Source organism: Engystomops pustulosus, chromosome 10, assembly GCF_040894005.1.
Source record: "Engystomops pustulosus chromosome 10, aEngPut4.maternal, whole genome shotgun sequence".
Classification (NCBI taxonomy): domain Eukaryota; kingdom Metazoa; phylum Chordata; class Amphibia; order Anura; family Leptodactylidae; genus Engystomops; species Engystomops pustulosus.
The window spans coordinates 82,532,431-82,552,365 of NC_092420.1; the positions used below are offsets into that span (position 1 = coordinate 82,532,431).

The 19,935-nt window shown below is 37.7% G+C and overlaps 1 protein-coding gene across 27 annotated transcripts in view; it reads left to right on the plus strand.

The window, feature by feature from the left end:
- Positions 1–19,935, plus strand: part of ADGRL2 (adhesion G protein-coupled receptor L2) — a 139,505-nt gene that overhangs the window by 25,000 nt on the left and 94,570 nt on the right. For all 27 annotated transcript variants that reach the window (XM_072127828.1, XM_072127831.1, XM_072127837.1 and 24 more), the window contains exon 2: positions 469–641. In XM_072127828.1, the coding sequence (XP_071983929.1) occupies positions 569–641 (73 nt within the window). In that variant the 5' untranslated portion in view covers positions 469–568. The remainder of the gene's footprint in view (positions 1–468; positions 642–19,935) is intronic.

The window sequence follows — 19,935 nt, forward strand, 5'->3', positions numbered from 1 at the left end:
TGTTCTTTCAAAGTAAGATCAATTGTGAATGAAAGATGGTGTGTCTTTGGTTGGCTAAACCGGTGTTGGGTTTCCCCTTCAAAAGTTTGTGAAGGTAAAGAATCCCAATTTCTCATTAACTTCAGACTAATATATAGCAGACACCCCAAGAGACTTCGGATTTCCAACAACATCATTTCTCGTTTTAAGAAAAATGTATTGGATTGGAGTTTATCCGGTCTCCTTTAGATTGTGGGAAGGTGATGAACTAGACTCTACACAGGTCACCTCCTACTAACCGTTACACAGAGCACATTAGCTCAGGACAATTTCTTCAAAGATTGCAACATTAATTCTGAAATAGCTTTATTTCTCAATGTTGGATTTTGAGGGTTTTTCTCTGTGGGGTAGATGAGAGTAAATGTAATTTCCGCAGCATTGCTTGTATTCCTGCCATCGCATTACTGACAATTGTTAATTTATTTCCAGGCATGAAGAGGAGTGATGTCTATCCCTCTCCTCAATGAAGTTGGTCTTGTTTAACTGGATTCATTAAGGAATACAAAGAAATCATTACAAGGGATCAATAATGGTGGCTCCTGGCAGCAGAATGAAAACCCATTGGTTATTCCTTCTTATCGCCATCTTGCAGTGTACAGAAGGTAAGGCTTTTTGTCCCTAAGTGACATTAGGGCCGATAATGGTTCTTGTTGTTTCGGTCCATGATTTATGTAATCTGTGATGTGCAGCTACTCATACAAACAGCATATTCACCCCTTCACATTGACTCTTCACATAATAATATCAGTGTGGTTGCCTCGGTCATTGATGTGGAATGTTCACCTCGAGGGCTCAGTTTTTGTAGAACGTCTCTGAATCTTTTAAGGTTTTTTAGGAACTAGATGCAGTAAACCGATCTATATCTACATGGATACCATATCAGGACTCTCCTTAGTAATAAAAGTCTTATGTTATGACAGATGTAATATCATTTGTCAACTGCACACAAAGGATGAGTCAGTTTTTGAATTTCTTCATATAAGTTTTAACTTTTCTTGGGTAAGAGGTGCACCAAAACTTTATGGGTCAGTTTAAAAGAAGACCCCACCAATCCCCTACAGGTTTTGCTCTCATGCTTGTGAGGTTCCCCACCAACTATTATCCTGGTCCCTTGAAGTCCGGGAAAAATGTATACTCGGCTAACCCCAAGCCCCAGCAGTTACTGGTCGAATGGTCACATTTTGTTTCGAGAGGGGTAGGGAAGCAGTAGACCAGGAGTGGTAGAGGCGTTTTTTTAATTTATCTGGACCATTTCTTTTGTCTGAGAAACAATATTTTTAATAGTTATTATAATGAAGGGGATAAGTAATCTACAGTTTATAATTGGTGCATGAAGATGAACAGCTTCATTTAGGAGCAACTAGGTGACTTCTATGTTTACAAGCCTTCTTACACATTGAGACTTGTGTCATTGACCTAAATTACTACTAACTACACAGGGCGGATCCCAATATTTGTCGCCATTGGGATTAGCAGGTTCCTCCCATTATTTTATCTATAGCCCAACTTTGTAACAACTTTAAAGATACAGAATATACAAGAGTTAATCACTCGATGATTGGACAGGTCTTTATGGTTTCAATGTATTGCCTGGATGATGTTGACCTACAAGTGGTGACATGAAACCTGATCAGTTTGTGGGCGAGAGACTAAGAATGGAAATACCTGTTTGTCTTAAGCCTGGTATTCCATTTGTGAAGGATATTTGCACTGATTAATGGCCTTATATGTTTATTTGTAAGATCAGAGGATTACCATTACATCCCGGTTGTATTTTTAGCGTCTCAATAGTCTGTGTTCATTTCACTGCTTGCGTTTTCTTTCACTTGTGGAAGTGATATGAAGCACAGGCCTGCCTTCTCTTTGCACAATGTGCCACTTCATGGATAATGCCTCCCTTTGTTCATTTTACATCAGCACGAGTTAATGCACTGAGATCTCCTAATAAGGTAAATGAGGTGTTAGCTTGTGTCTTTGTGATATCTTCACTCTTCTTTCTCTTGTTTGCACCGTTTATGGTTTGGCGTAAACTAGACTCTGTTAATGCAAATGTTCTGCACCGATGCACCCAGTGAATTGTGAACTCTACATGCTTAATCCGAAGAGTAAGAATTATTGAGCCTGTGAAAGCAGTCATCGTAGAGAAGATGCCTTGCAACCATATTTCCCTTATGGTTCCTTGGCATTTTTGTCCATTTATTTTATTATCCATTCTAGATCAGCAAAACATGCACTATAGAACTTGTGAAGGAGCTAATAATTTTATTCACACATATGAATGTAGATTCTCAGGATTGTCAATAAACTGTGGATATTTTTTCCCTTGTCTATGGAATGGATTACAGTAAGCATTGGCTCCCAAGCACTTTTGAAGAGTTTGTATAAAATTTAAAAAAAATATGGGTGTCTTGTTCCATAAACTTCCCCCACCAGTGGTTGGTGACTGGCATTATAGTTCCGCTCCATTTAAAGTGAGTAGGGATGATCTTCAATATTACACTCAACCTGTAGGCAAGTGTAATGCTGCTCTTGAGTAAGGCAACCATGTTTTACTAATCCTGGACAACTTGTTTAAGTTTAGCGTGCTCGTTTTAACCTCTCGCCTACATGGGGGGAAAGAATCATTCATCCAGTCTTCTGTCTTGAGAAGGCTATGGGGTCATGAACCCAGAGACAATAAGTGACTTCAATAAGTAGATGATCATTGAGGGGTGGCGATGATGGTGACAATAGAATGGACAGATGTGCCAGTGATTGCCAACTGTTCTGTTTTCATTCCATGAAAAATTAGGTCATTACATGGACATTATGAGCAAGATGTTAATGACCTCACATTCACAGACTGTTACTAATAACTTAGATGTTGGTCAAGGTGGTTGTTTTTTTTTCTGGTTTTACTATATTGTATTGTTTAATAGGTTCTGAGTGAGGACGAAGTTTTTCAAAAAATTCACATTGCATGATCACTTACCAGGTTCCAAGATTCTGGTGTTTACAACTGCATATACATAATTGGTGACCCCCCATCGCTGTGTGCGGTTTTGTCTCCAATTTCACAGTTAGAGGGGTTGGATAAATAAATCATTGGGGATTTAAACTTTATAAATACTAGGCAGGATAAATTGTTCTCCGTTAAAAAACATTTCTAGGGCAGAAAATTGATGTAACATTGGTTTAGTAAAAACATTTGAGTTTAGCCACTCCTCTTCCGAATTTCTGGTGAAATACTTTTTTGTTGATCTAAAACCCTTGCAGCATGAGTGAAATGCATTTCAGGAACCTACCTTGACGGTTGAGGGTATCTGAGAGCAAATTAACCTTTGATAAATAAATGGTTCGCCTACATGACTTTGGATGAGAAATTGACTTTTCACATAAATTATCAGAAACACAAAAGCTTTTTGAAAACGGTGGAAAATGCAGACCGGTTGAAATCTCGTAAAAGTCAGAGACGCTGTGAGGGTAGTTATTTACTCCTGTAGTGTTTTTGTTAGGGGGCTTATTTTAATCGGCCTATAGGCATTGGAGGTTAATTACTGGACATGCTCAATAACCCATAGATAACAAACATTGACATCTATTGTCTATTTAATTTGTGCTCGATAGATCAAAGATAATTATTATAGGCCATTGCTTTATGGGATTTGGTGGTAAATATGTCCCTTATGAGATTGTGTCATGACATTTCACATATACAAAACATTTAATGTGTATATTTTTCCAAAGTATCTTTATATTTTGTTAGTTCCATTGACTTTGAATGGAAACACAAGGCACATGCTCAACCCCCAGTCCTTTCAAACTCCTCCTCCTCTTTTGTCTGTAGGTATAGTGATCATCACAGTGCCAGGGTGACTTGGTGACAAATGTCAATTGACTGAAAACAACATTAATGTTACTCTTGTGCATTTTGGGCTCATGGACATGTACACCAAACATGATGATGCCGCCGCACATGCTTTTAGAAAATGATCTTTCAAAAATTTCTTATAAAAAAGTCTATTTTTATATTTCATAGGCATAAACATATCTACCATATGCCCCAAGTTATTCAGCCGTAGGAGGATGCAATAAAGCAGTGAGCATGGAGCACCATGTCAAATCTTTTGTAGATTCTTGGGACTAGAAATTATGTGGAGATTATGGAGATCAGATAATATTGTGGGATTCCTGTCAGTCCTCCCATGACACTCTTACTCTACTTGGTCTGGAACTCCTGTTAATGCAGGACAATTCGGTGAACTTCCAATAGGAGAAACTTCTGGTCAAACTATTTTTTCTTTTTTTTTTTTTCCAAATTTGGAAAACAATTTTGAAATAAAATTTAAAGTGTAGACAATGTAGTGCAAAGGGAGTTTCAAAAATTTTTTAGATTCCAATTTAAAGAAATTGACTCATTGATGTCAAACTTCCACATATATTTATAAAGCTTTTGGCCATAAGCTGTCTCTGGACACCCGCTCAATCAGCTCAGTGGAAAGTAGTAAAGGTGTAGCGAGATTTCTAGCAGCTGGTCATCCTTGAATAAAGAAAAGATTATAGCCATTAAATTCCAACTTGCGAAATCCTTATCTCCTCCCATTTTTGCAAGTCAGGAAAGAATTGGTAGGCCCCATAGATGGTCGAGCCTTAAGACAACTAGCTAAAGCAGTAGCCTGTCTGTAGTAGGTCAGAAAGCTTAGAGAACCTGTCACCCAAAATTTCGGCACTAGGAGCTGCTTACTATAGTAAGCAGCTCCTAGGGCTTGAACAAGTGCCGCAGTGTTAGAAGGATAGCGTTACCGGAAACCTCTAACGCTATCTAACACTGCGGCGAGGTACAGTGTAATCGTCGGACTGCTCTCAGAGCAGTCCGATGTAATCATGAGGGGGCGAGGTTAGGAACGGTGACTGCCGCATGACGCACGGCAGTCACCGCCACCCTATGGAGCTAGTGGGGCAGTCCGGGAAAGAGGCAGCTCCTAGGATTACATTATGCCCCACCGCAGTGTTAGATAGCGTTACCAGAGGTTTCCAGTAAGCAGCTCCTAGTGCCGAAATTTTGGGTGACAGGTCCTCTTTAAAGCCCCGCCGCCTTCAGTAAACCACACCCCTTCAGTAAGTTTCCAGGTAAAGATGAAGTAGAAAAGCAAGAAATTAATAAGTATGTTTTCTATTGAATTCTCAGGATCATTCCGAAAAGGCTGAACTGACAATATGTAAGGACCTACGTAGCTTTCATTTATTTCTAGCATTGGAGTAAAAAAAAAAAGATTTATGTGAAAAAAATTAAAGTAAGCAATTACTTACAAAAAAAATCCAGAATTCTTGTCATATTTTGAAATAATGTACATAGAGCAGATGTCCCATATCAGCTACAATAATACCATATTTTGGATCCATATGAAGGAGCTCCTAGAGATTGAATTTTAAAGTATACCAGGTCAGGCGCCAGATATTTGTTCAACGTTTAGATTCTGAAAGCTATCCATGTTATTCTAATGCTGTAAATCAGGCTTGAGACATCGGTTCTTTGAGACTGTATTAAATATCTAGGTAAGGCATGAATTTTTGGGAAATGGGGAGGGAGTGGGGGGGGAGAACAAGTTTCATATGTTAATATTAACATGGCTCCGAGCCACAAAATTCACGTGAGAGTCCATACACATTTCTTACAACCCGCTCGTGGGGTGGAAACGGGGCCAAGGACAACATAGTAAAAATTAGTAGCACCTAATATGAATGAAAATGTGTAAAAGTGGAAATAAATGTTATGTTAGAGACGTGAACTTGGATGACTGCTGGAGCCATCCCCTTTTAAAACGCCGTAATGGAAATGCTGTGTACTTTTCGCAAGATCTTGCAGCTGTTTCTGAAAATGAAATTAATTCCCTGCTGTTAATCTTGTATGTTTCTGTATAATTTGGAGGGATTGCAGGTGTAGGCAAATTACTCATTATTCCGTAGTGAAATTGTGTGTGTATATATATATATATATATATATATATATATATATATATATATATTTTTTTTTTTTTTCTCCGTTTTTTTTTGCCTGCCGGATACAAAATTGTTGAGTTTTTTTTTTCTTGTCGAAAGCTGAAGAGGTTAATTTTATTTGGGCCCAGGAACATCCGTAGCGGCGTCAAATGACTTGAGTGGCACATGGAAGGATATTCTCCGACAGATCACGCAGTTGGTTGCTTGATAAAAATCAGCCAGTTTCTGTTGCTTAAAGGGCCGTCACTGTGTTAGTTCCAGTGGTTAGTGTGTCTCTTGCTGTGGGCGAAAAAAAAAAAACCTCATCGCACAGAATGTAGACTTTGTAACCAGCAGTGGTAAAGGAGAAAAAAAAAATCTGTCCTTGCCAAGAACTAATTCCACTATAATTCCATCTCTTCTATTTTCCTGTTTTCTTAGAAGTAAAATATTAAAGCTGCTTGACTGTAGTTTTTTTGAATAGTGCTTTTTGCCGAGGCCCGTCGTAATGACCGTAGCCGGGGGGCTTATTATTTGTGACATAACAGACCTTACTCCGGTCCCGCCTGGTTAGAGGGTCTTTTTGGCCTTTTCTCCCGAGTACTCAGCAGTCATTAACTTTCAGGAAATTCCCTCCCTCTTATTTCTTATTACTTAAGTAATCTCTTGGCTGCAAACTGCAGGGAGAAAAGAACCGGTGCTTTCATGCGACTCAAAGGAAAATACACAGAGAGACAGTAAACCTAATTTTTACAAGCTAATAAAGAGAGACCCAAAGATCAGAATAGAAATATTCGTATAGGAGTAGGGGAAGGGGGGGCTGTCGACAAGGTTGTTTGAGATCCCGAGGGGCGGTAAGGTAAAATGAAGTAGGAAATCGAGGCTGAATTTGAGTGAATTAAGATACCACATTCTGACCAAATCTAAATAGTCAAGAGACAGGCTTCCAATTATGAAATTGCTCTCAAATTGCACATCTGCTCTAACTTTTATCAGAAAAGGAAACCCATTAAATGGAGAATTTAGTTTTATAAGGCCTTGTCTTTTATACGCAAGGAATGCAGCCCGTGATTTTGCCACATTTCTTTACATTTCTTATAGAATACATAGTCTATACGGTTGCCAAAGGCTGGATCATTTTTATGGCTCAACTTTCGTTTTATTCCCATTTTACGCAAACTTTCCATTTTTCTTTTTCCTTCCCGTCATCCTTTCTCTCAATGCACATCTGTCCCTGCATGTTTAAAAATTAAAAAAAAATGGGCAAAACAAAAAAAAACAACCACTGGTCATGTTCTTCTAAAGTAAAAAAAAAAATAAAAATATATATACCATATATATTATATAAAATATAATATATATAAAATTTACTTTAATAAACTTTTTATATTAAAATACTATATGTTTTGGGCTTTTTTTTTTTTTAATCTTCTCTAAATCATCCGAGATGACTGGCAAAAACTCATTCACAAATGTAGCCAAATATACATTGCTTTCACATAAACTGGTCATTTGTCAGAATGTCTCTCATATTTAGCGCAGGTAAAAGATTGAGTGTGGTGATTTTTAAAATATGGGGTTTTTGTTTATTTTGTTTTCCCAAATTAGGTACATTTGTCTACCCTTTAGTAGATGAAGGTTCTGTTCAGGCTGGGGATAACATAAATTTTACCTTCCGGTCTAAATACAGACCCTGTATAGCTAAAACTTGTGTTTATGTAAGAATAAATATGCATTCAGGTGATTTTTTTTTCATTTTTTTTTGGCTTGGCACATAGCAGTCAATTGCAGAGTTTCCAGATGATAAATCATTCCAAATGATCATGTCAGCACTTACTGGGTTTCATAGTTTTTCTGAAATGTGCTGTTCCTTTACTCTGCCCATTATTTATAGCGGAATATTCTACTGCTGGGATTTCAGCTTTATTTCTCGACCTTTGTGTATGTTGTGTTTTTTTTTTAATATATAAATTGCACATTCTTTATAGATCACATCATTGATGTTTCATCAAGAAACATGGGTCAAAGCAGGAACATTCAGATGCAGGGTAGTGGCAAATTACATCAAATGTTTTACTTTTAAAGTTGATCTAAACATAACGTGCTAATTTCGAGGCATTATAAAAAGAAAGAAAAAAATCCTTTTATTCATTATGGATGAGTTTTTTTTTTAATTTTGGGAAGCCCCCATGAAATGTCTTACGTAAAAAAGAAGGTATATAGTTATACATATTATTATTTTATTATTTATTATTATTATTTTTATTATTTTATTGTTTTATTATCATTATTTTATTATTATCATTATTTTATTATTATCATCATTTTATTATTATTATTATTTTATTTATATATTTTTTTAACATGTATTAGTATATGCAACTGGGAAATAAAATATGAAAATAATGCTGCTCTATTTTAAAAAAGAATATCTAAATATTTAAAGAATATATTTCTTTAATATTAGCTGAAGCCTTATGTGTAGGGGGAAAAAATAGTTAATCGGTGGAGGTGATGAGCAGACTCATTAACATTTTCGAAGTGTACCTGCACCAAGACCCCCCACCAGGAACACCCGCGATCAGTGACCTTCTAATGAAATTCGTAGTGCCCGTGTCTGCTCAACCCTATTGGAGGGGATTCTGAAAGATTACGCCCTCATGTCATCGACTTCATTGCAAATCAGCCCTAGTTATCAATATTTTGTTGACCTCTCTCTATATTTTCGCCCCTTACTGCCTAATTTTTTCTGGGAAGATGCAAGTAGGAAGCAGAACAATGACAAAGTTCATTTATGTCTGGTATTTGGAATGTCCCTTTTTCTGATTTTGTAGAGGATCAAAGTTTATTTCCCTCTGTTTATAAAACTCCAGCGACTTATGGCACATATTCTGTTAAAATGAGAAGTGCACAACTTGGTGAAATTGTCACTGGTTGCTTTTAGAAATGAGAACAATTCCTGTCGGTACATGCAAGGGTAAAGCTACCTTAAGGCAAAATGACACACATTAAAATGCTTTGTCTGCTAAAACCATTCCCCCCCCCCCTCTTTTGTCTCTTGAACTTTTCGATGTGTGTTTAAAGTGATCCATGCATCCTTTATAAGTCTGTGTTTTCACATAGTGTCTGGGAAGTGACTTGGTCATAGGATTAACTCTTTGACACAAGAAGTGAACAACACTCATAATGGTTCTCCTTTGACATGTGCATCTCAAAATTATTTTGTCTTCCCTTCTCTACTGTAGCCAGGGCTGGATTAGGACAGTAGCTGATGGGTACGTATCCCCAGGCCCCTCTCCTTTTACTATGCGTTTCATGTAGAGCTTTGACATTTGACTCCCTATATACATTATAAATGCCTACAAACCAGATACTAAATTACATAAGCAAGACCTACAAAAATAATCACCCTACATACATTGAATACAAAAATAAGAATCTATGTTGCCATTTCTTGTACTTCTCTAACTGGTGGGCACCAGAAATTGCATTAATGTATGGAAGGACGTTATATTGTTTACTTGTTCCTTTTTGACATGAGTGTCTCAATGGTGGGGGTTTCCATCTACTATCACTTGTCAAAGTTACACAGATGGCGAGAAGCAAAGTTTTGTTAAAATAGCAGGGGGGCGCAAACAGTCAGAGCATTTGGAGAAACTGGAGCTAGACTGTGACTTCTGCCAAACAGTTGTTGCTTTCTGTTTGAAATGCATTAAGCTGAGCGTGAATCTATTTGCATTGGCAATGTGCAACTTTTATAGTCAAAGTTGTTGTATTGTTGTTATGAGTAGACTGTACCTATAACAAAATAAAAGGTTGACGGAAGGTTGTTTCACATTTCAAAAAGTAGCCCAACTAAAGATACGAAAACAAATGAGATAGTTGTTGGGATGAATGTTCATTTACTGGACAGCTGTCTGCCCAACAACTTTGAACACCCACAAGATCTGATTGGCCGGACGTGCATGGGAAATTAAAGTAGGGAATCGGCCAGACTCTGAATGTTAAAAGGATTGGGGAGTCAGAAAATCCCCATGCACCTTAGATGGTTGTCCAATTCTGCCAAAATTGTCCGATTTGTCTAATTATTAGCTAATTTTTAAATGCTCATAATTCATTCAAAAAGGATGTTTGTGTACTTTTTGATTACGCTCAATAACCCATCCGAAATCCTTGCATCAGGGTTTTCCGTTTCTTGCTTCCTTTTTTTTCCCTAGCAATTTCTGTTCTGATACTAATCTCCATACAATGTGTATCTCCAGGTAGAATAGTCCTTGGGGTACCAAATGGCCTATAACCAAACATGTAGACACCCCCTCCTTTGCCCTCACCAATTGAAGTGAAGTGTTCATTTCCAGGTCTTAGTGAGAAATCCCCAGGCAAATCTCTAAAGAGTTGATTGTTGTAGTTGACAAGGATTAAAATGTCACTTTATAGTTTCGGTTCCTTAATCCTCTTGCCAGCCTTAACGTACCTTTCAGCTCACTAATTAGCTTTTTTAACCTTTTAAGAGAAAAAAATTATATAAAATGTAACTCTTTTTTTTTTTTTTTTTTGTCTTGCGTGTCCTGAATACATATAAGAGAATTGCAAGATGTTTAGTCGTTTTAGCTATCTATTGCTTTCAGTAGGATGTAGTATGTTTTATTTGTATTACAAAAATTTTTAATCATACTGTAATATTCTGTGACTGATGGATATAATGCAGACTGTTTACAGTTAGATGATCATTTTTCTGTATAAAGTAATGGGGTTTTAATTTTGTTTGGAAATGGCAATGAGGAGGCCGGGTTTGAGGACTACCATACTTGCCAATCGGTGACTATTGTTGTTTTTTAAAGAATTGAACAAAGTAGAGACGTGATTTCCCGCCCCCCTCCCTTTTCTATAACCAACCAGATACAATAATGTATCAGCAGCCTGACATTACCAGCGTAAGAGAGACCATGGTTTTGAACCTTCCCAGCTTGACCATGCCAGCCCACAGACTCAAAAAAAAAAAAAAAAAAATTTATAAAAATCCTGATCAATGTTGTTCACTGCAGCCCATGAATGTAAAACACAAGAAAAGTAAAACAAAATATAAATTAATAAAAAATAAACATTAAGCCATTCTGACCATCTCTTGGTCCCAGTGCTGCTCTCTTTTAGTAACAGAGGGGAGAGGCATTAGCTGGATGGTAGCAACAGATTCATGTGTCCTTACAAGTCATAAATGTGGTTGACCTCTCACGATAATTCGGTAAATAATGGAGCCATACTGCATCCTAGAAGACAGAAGGCTAGCCACCAAAGTACACCATTATCTTGTTGGTTATTGGGTAAGGGCCTTATGAGATTATATCAGAGAATTTTTGTAACCAGCCCCATCATATTACAAGTGGAGCTCCCTGCTATCTCCTGTTCAAGCCCGTGTGGATGTAACATATCTGAAAGCATTACCCAACTGTAAAAAAAAAAGTTTGTCTGCCGTTTTTTTTAATGACAGTAGTTAACTATTTGAATTAACTTTATGTTTTGTTTAATTTGGGTCCCTAATTATTCTTAACTTACGCGAGTAGATTTCGATTACACCAGACTGCAGGGATTTGTAACTAAGGCAACTGCAAGATCATTTTACATAAAGTAGTTTTGTTCTAGTGATTTAGGTTAAAATGGAACGTCAGACAATTGAAACTCTTGTCAGATAAGGACTAAAGTAAGATGCACAATTCCTTCATGTCCGTATGAGGCTGTTCATTATTGAAATGGTAAAATGTTTTCATTTTTCTAAATTAAAAATGATAATTTTTTTTTTTATCTGAATATTAATTTTTTTATCAAGTGTGGAAGGTATAAAATATAGGTCCAATATTACTATATTTTATTATGGATCTTCGCTTTTCGAGGTTGCGTTTAGTGACCACCTATAGATTTAAAAAAAATTGTAGAGGTAGAAGATCTTCTTAAAATGTCATTCAGAAGTATTCAAACAGGGAACCGGAACATTTTGTAAAATTAAAAAAAAATATATTTTGTCTATTTTCGTGATTATTTTATAGTCTAGTTTCACTAATTTACCAAGAGTTTTAGTAGGACAGTTTTGTAATCTGAAACAAAATCTAATAAGAGAAAAAGTTTACAGTGTGATGTTCATAGACTAATCTTTTTTGTTTGTCGGTCACAAAGTATGCACGTATGCATAAAAATTTAAGGTTTTTTATGAATTGGAAACTCTCCAGACATTTACAGAGCCCCTGTAGACCCCATTGGCTTGTCAGATGTGTTGGAATGTTTGATGGAGACTAACCTACCCACCTCATAGTCGTACACTTCATCAGTAAAGAAGGTACAGACGGTCCCTGGGTTACGTAAAAGATAGGTTCTGTAGGTTTGTTGAATTTGTATGTAAGTCGGAACTTTTTTTTGATCTCTGTGACAATTAGATTTTAAAACTTTTGGGTTGACATAAGAACCAGGATTAACAGCAAAGCTTCATTACAGACACCTGTGATAACTGTTACAGCTGATTATTGTAGCCTAAGGCTAAAGTTCAGTAAGTTACCAACATCCAGAGGTCCGTTTGTAACTAGGGGTTGTATGTAAGTTGGGTGTTCTTATGTAGGGGACCACCTGTATATGTACTCCTACGTTTAGAAACGAATAGTAGTAACTCCTTCATGCCCACTGTGGGAACTAGTAAAATAGTCGCTCGCTCTGCATTTACATTAATTACAATTGATAACGGGCAGTTTTTAGATAGAACAGTGAAGTTATAGGAAGATGTTGGGGTGTATAGAGTTTCAGTAGTAGGACTCGTTGGTGCCCTTCTTCTTTGCGAAAGTCTTATGCATTCGGCCGATGTATCAGATTTTGCACCGCGTCCCCGAGGCTTAAATTGGCATCTCGTCGTATTGCATTTCATGAATGTGAAAGTGTATCGTTATTATACGTGTCATCGGCTGTCAAATATTAAGGATAATAGCTCCGAATGTAGTGGTTGAAAAAAAAAAAAAATCTGTGTCCTTTTTTTAAACCTTGTCATCTTGCAGTATTGAAGCGATTTTCCATGAAAGCAAAATATTTTCCATTGATAGACAACAGAAATGTTTTTTTGGTGAAAACCGCGTCTGGCGGTGTCTGCAGCCTGGGGGATCTCTTGTCTTTTAATACTTCGATGTTCCGCGGCACGGCTCTCTCTTGTCAGGGCGGTTTTTATAAGACAGAATAAGTAATGCGTTAATGTTAGTTTTCTGTGAATCCAAAGTTTTGCTTTCAAGAGTTCCCCGCTGTTTCCAACCTGCACCTTCACTCGAATATGTCCAGAAGGAGAGCTGGAAATGAGTCGTATAATTGTTCACTTTTAAGCTTTACTGTCACTGTTTAGTTTGGCAAAGCCTTTAGATCCTTATGCATCTTCCAATATCTTAAATGTTTTTTCTTTTTTTTTATTCTTGGCGTCCTACCCTTGTGCTGAAGACAAGCCAGTGCAGGCTTAGGACAAAGCTTTCGTTAGATGTTTAATGTGCACCTATTACATACATGTGTGTGTCATGCTTTGATGATGTCACTGGCTCTTCACAAACTTACAGTCTATAGTCTTGAGATGTTGGCTCAGATCTTAATATGGCTTCCACAATGATATCACTTAATTCCCCTAGAGATCCGATGAGCTAGTTTCCCAAAAACATTTGCGTACCTCATGTCTTAACATCGTCGGTGAAGTCACAGATTCCACCTAAATAGCTTGGCTTTAGACTGGTTTGGCTTTACGGAAAAGTTGACTTCACAATTTTGCTATTAGTCGAATGTTGGCCCTAAACACAAGTCCATTGTGTGTTTTCCTCTTCTTCAACATAAGTCATTGTCATAAGCCACTATCATCAGTATGTCTTGAAGAACTTTTTTTTTTAAGTATATATATATACTCCAGACTTCAGGGGAGGACTCACACTCATTACATTGTTGACAGATCTTGTCAAAATTGGTAAGAGCCACCAACAAAATTCTCGACAGACCAGCTTTGAAAATGACGAATCTAAAGTATGTGTAAACATAGAGATGTCTGAAGGTACCTATAGATCTTCAAGCGTTAGAGCCTACAGCTGTTTAACAAATACTGGCTTGGATTGAGTTGAGAGGGCTTATTTCCAGAGGATGGGACATACGCATATCACATATTTTGAAATAGTATTCTGAACAGTTTTTTATTCACTTTTACCTAGATAAAACAAAAAATGGGGTATTATGTTACGAGAGGATAAGGGTGTCGAGAAGAGTAGTTGGCCACAAGAAAAGTGTAGATGTGTTTGGAGGAGGTAGAAGAAACTGCTAATGACCAAATGAGCATCTATTTGACCAAAGTCTATCGTGTAGCCATCTTTAGGCGTTTCTGCACATAAGCCTCGTCTCAGAGGCTAGCACACATTTCTGTGTATTTCTATTGGCTCATACACATGGCTGTGGTTTCCAACATCCGATGTATAAGCCTATTGCTCAAACCGGGCAGTTTTCTCTGCTGTCATTGGTCTGTCTGCGGAACTCGCACCCCGATGGCACACTGGCCACAAACACTGGACTACATAAGGTCTTGGAGCGAACTAGACTTGTAGACTGTACCGTCCAGTCTGCAGGTAGCATGTTATAGAGCAGGAAGACCTGAGCATGGTTGAGCTTTGTTACAAAAGTTCCATGATAACTTGTCTATGTTTAATTTCTCTTTGCAGGTAGTCCAAACATTGATGAATACCCTTCCGTATGATTGTATGTGCAGTTAATCATGCGTTAATAAACTATGCATTATGCTAATTTTTTTTCACAAACCAATACTTATCAATGTATTTTGCTCCTCCATCTCTAACATTCTACCTGCAGATTGACTCACTTTCTATTTGTGACTAGTCCCTTTAATGCCTTGAGTTCAATTCAAAGTCTGTGAAAAATCTCTATATTTATCTCCTAGTAACCCCCAATAATACCAAATCCTTTTTCTATAGGTTAGTTTATACCCCCAAAAACATGTCATTGTCACAGGTCCATAACATGGCTGTCATGACCATGTATATGTCAGGTCCCTATAAGTGGACATTCATCTGACTTGCTCCATGAAATCCTGTAGGTTATGAATCCAGCAATGTCTTAAGTATCGTGTAGCCGTCTCTCGCTCCGGAATGCGTTTCATTTTGAATGTATGAAATGATATTAACCACCAAATAGGACAGGAACGTGTGAATTTTTTTTTTTCACTCTCTAATGGGTTTTTCGTGCTAAAAATAGTTTGTTCTCAAGCCCCCTCGGATAAAATATCATTAACATAAGTAGCTGATATGCTTGAATCCAGAGGTTAGGAAGAAATACCACGCATAATGATTATTTTTTTGTGTGCGGCACAAATGAAGTTGTTCCTTGTAACCAAGCGATCGCTGAGTAATCTGATCCATCTCCGCAGCAGCTGCTGGTTTTTCAGTAGTGCGGTTATCGGTTTGGGCAACGTTGGAATGTCCCTATTTTTCTACAGTTTTTATTTTTTTTCATAATTTTGATTCTCTGTTAAATCCTACGATTTCGGTTGAACGTTGTCAGCTAGATTAGTTTTTGTATCTGTGCCCTTCATGTGTAAACCCCCTTTTTGTACTTTTGTGCTTACAGAGAAGTTTCTAGTGTTTGTCACATCCTGGGAATTTTCCATACATTGGGGCTTTGGGTACATTTTTCTTTCTTTTTTGTTTTACTATGACACTTGTGCTCAGCAGATTTGTGTTTCGACAATGGCCCTCTCTCTATTTTAACGTGAGCTGGATTTTTAGGAAGTTTTTGGAATGAATGTTTTTCTGTGAACACAAAAAATGTTAAAATATAAAAAAATCACATATTACTTTTTAGCATTTGCGACATGGTTTTCTAGAACTGTGTGTCTATTGGTCACAAGGATTACATCTCATGTAAACACGCTCATCAGGCAATCAGGGGCCAACATGTATGTTCTGTCTGTGATTGGTCAGCTAACTGATCTCCGTTTTCTGTTTAAATTACCGTATTTTTCAGACTATAAGGCGCACTAAAAATCTTTCACAGAAATCAAAGTTGCGCCTTATAGTCCAGTGCAATTTATATATGAACCATACTTGCAGACAACAGCTGCCTTGAACTGTGCACAGGTCTGCCACCTGCTGGTCATTCATCCTTATAATCAGGTGCACCTTAAACTCCGGTGCGCCTTATATATGAACCTAGACGTTTTAGCAGGCATTTATTGATGGTGCGCCTTATAGTCCAAAAAATACTGTATTTTTATTTATAAATTTCTTTGTATTCATGTTTAATTAAAATAAATATTAGTATAAATACTGTGTGTGTATATGTATACATACAAGCATAGACATACATACATACAAGCATAGACATACATACATACAAGCATAGACATACATACATACAAGCATAGACATACATACATACAAGCATAGACATACATACATACAAGCATAGACATACATACATACACGCATGCATACTTGTGTGCATACATACAATATATGAAACTGCCTGCTCGTTGTTCCATATAACCTATATGAAACCCCTGGGGAGCTCCCCAATCACAGACATAAAGAAGAAGAAAGGGTGACTCTTAATTCTCCATTATTTGAGATCATCCCAAGCTCTTTCTACCATTTATATGCCAATTGCTTGTGTGGGGTAATATTCGGCAGGTAACCACCCCAGAAGTTAATACAGACTCTATGATCTTCTGATCTAAGGCCGTTTCAGCGGTTCCACCCTCATCCCAATCTGAAGACATCAGTCGTTCTATAATTACCTTAAATTATATAGTTTACGTTTGTTAACCAATTAATCCTGAGGATTATTTGTGTAAAAAGTTCATTTTATCTGCCGGCTCTCACTTTCATCTTGTTGAAAGAATATAAGAAAAAAATATCTGTCTCAGCCTCACCCAGTCATAAAAGTTTGAGGTTGTAGCTAGTGTGACGGCGAGGGACCGGAACGCTCCGCTTCCGCTCACTACAGTGCCGGTTGCACGCCCCTCTACGCACAATTGGCGAGGAGATGGCGTGTAGGTGAAATTGTGATTATTTCAGGGATTGTACTCTAGAAGGCGTGATAAATCTCCTCCTTCGATCTAGCAGAATGTTGTGTGCAGCTCTAGATGTGACAAGAGTACAATACAGACACAATGTAACAATAGAATACAAATAAATAAAACAATGGATCTAAAACATTCACCTTGTGTAGATCTAATCAGTAAATCGCTGATCTACATTTTTTACAATCTCGGGGTGTCTCTTTCTTCGAATTTTAGTACACTCTTCTTAGCTGAATTTTTTTTTAGAAGATTTTTGCACTATGGCTCGGAGCCGGCATCTTGCCACATTAGCGCAGAGAATTGTGGGTAAAGCAATGCATTCTCCTACGTGTCTAAATAAAAGCTATTGATTTTTTTTTTGCTCGGAGAGTACTGGATTTTGATTAGGTACAAATGAGAATATGAACCATCCACTTACTAATAAGAGGTTGTTGTATGACGCCGGGCGATGCTTCTCGCTGATTTATTTGGATACTTTAAGCTTCATTATTTAGGCTTCTAGAAATGTTGTTTTAAATAAGTGACCGTGTTACGGCAGGAACCCACTTGGCCCTAATCCCCTGCCATCCTACGACCTCCGTGTAGGCGCACCTCCGACGCTAGAGGTAAATAACGGAGCCGCTTTGGTTCGGGGAAGTGGAGGAGCGGCAGGTCATGTTTCTGCAGGGGGAAAACAATGAAATAAATCATTATTGAAATGTCGAGGGGAGAATACTTAATTATCAGAGCGAAGGTAAATGGCAGGCGGCTCATTCCGCATGTACATGTCGATATGTCACCGGCAGGCCCCGCATCTTTTGATTAAAGGTGATGATATAGCGTTAAAGCCAGATTACGAGAGCGTCTTAACTCGCATTGATTCTGTCAGCCTCGCTTCTATTTAGACAATATAAAAATAGACACTTACAAGTGCGATATAAGTTGTCAGCGCGCGTCTTTATGGAAGGACAGCTCCGCGAAAAAGGCCAAACGCAGAGCTTGTCCATCAGTCAGAGAAATAAAGACACAATCTGGGGATTTATCTCTCTGTTTTTTACTTATTTTTTATTTTTACTGTCTCATTGTAACTTTTATTCTCTTTTACATGGTGTCCTGCACGCGACACCATATATCAAGGACCAGTTCTTCAGATGTCATTCACAATGAATTGGAGTTCCTTGTTACTGCTCTTGAAATTTTTTTTATGTTTTATAAAAAAATTGTAATTTTTAAATAAGTTTTATTTATTTATTTTTAGTATCTCTTATGGTTTAATTTTGACTAATTTTTGTGCCACAAAATAAAACAATATTTCATACTGTAAATATATCATAGTAAAATTGCAAATACAAAAAATATAAAAATGTGTGTTCTCCTTTATTGGTTGGTAGCTTTACTGCTGTATCAGACATGGTACCGTACAGATGCAAAGGTGAAGTGGCTGCGCTTAATCCGTTACCATTTATGTCCAGTTCACACCTATGTCCTGATCTGTGTTAGGCTGTAGAGTTTAGTACTGAATTCAAGCTCTCTTGGCCTCAGAACGTGATGGACACCAGACTTCTGGAGAGCCAGCTATGATGTCCCTAGTCAAAGAAATGTCAGTTACAGCAAAGTCTTTATGAGTCTTCTTCTCAGCACTGCGGAATTGGAGAAAGTGCTTTGGGGGAGGGTCTCTGATTAACAAATCTCCTCCCCTTTGTCCATTTAGTAAGTGCAGTTATCGTTTTTTTTTTTAAATAGGTTGGCCACTTTTCGATAAACTTTTTGGTTAGATTGACCAACCCCTTTAAGGGCTACTTTTTAATAACCATTTCCCCTAAAGCGCCCCTCTCTCATGCCCTGATGAGTGGAAAGTATTGTCATGTCGTGTTATATGGTTTTTATCGGTTGTTATACGAGAAATGCTGCCATATTTCCTGTGTTCCATAACATTGGGAGACTCCGTCCCTTTAAATATATAAACGCTGTCTTTATAAATGACTTTGCGGTTGGAGCAATTAAGGTTTAATTACGGGACATCTGTAAACGGCCGCTAACTGGGCACAATGCAGAATTTAAGGTGTAAATAAGCCCGGCGATTGGTGGCGTTCGGATAATGTGTCCGGTTCCGTGTTTCTATATTAATTTACTTCACTGTTGCTAATGTTTCCCTGTGTGTAATTACTGAGAGGATCCATAAATATACATATACAGTATATTAATACTCCGTCCTCCTCGTCCATCGCGTCCGGTTCTTTTCTGCCTGTGACCCATGATTCGGATTGACCATGGATATTGCTTCCTTATCGCTAATCGTTGTTGTAATATAGATCATATTTGTGGAAGGAGTGTTGTGTTGCTTAGCTGAACCTGTTAATTAACTCTTTAATGCCTCTACACCAGTCTAAGAGGCTGGAATCGGGACACGCTGAGGATAGAGGAGAGCTCTTACTTCCCGACTTGAGTAGAAAGAGGAATTCCTATTCTTTTTTTGTGTGACTGCATTTTGGTACAAAGAGTTGGGATCAAAACTTAAAGTTGGTGGTCCTTCTATGTTTGACTTGTATGACTAGGGGGCTTTTAGAAAATGTTTGCCCCAACCCTCTACGCAGTATATAGTTAATAATATAGATATCCCTTTATGATGTGTTCATTTTAGAAGTGTAACTTTTGGCCCCAATGTAAAATTGGTACCCGATGCTCCACTATGAAGCATCTTTAGTACCGGTCTTCTCGTACTTGGGAGAGGCAACGTATGGGCTCCCAGACCTGGGTACAAATCCATTCTCTGCACTGCCTTAAGTTATGCCCCTTGTCCATATGTCACACTTGCGTCTCCCCCTCCTCCAAAGAGTAGAGCCGCTATGTAAAAGCAGCTTTTATGGCCTGTAATTTTA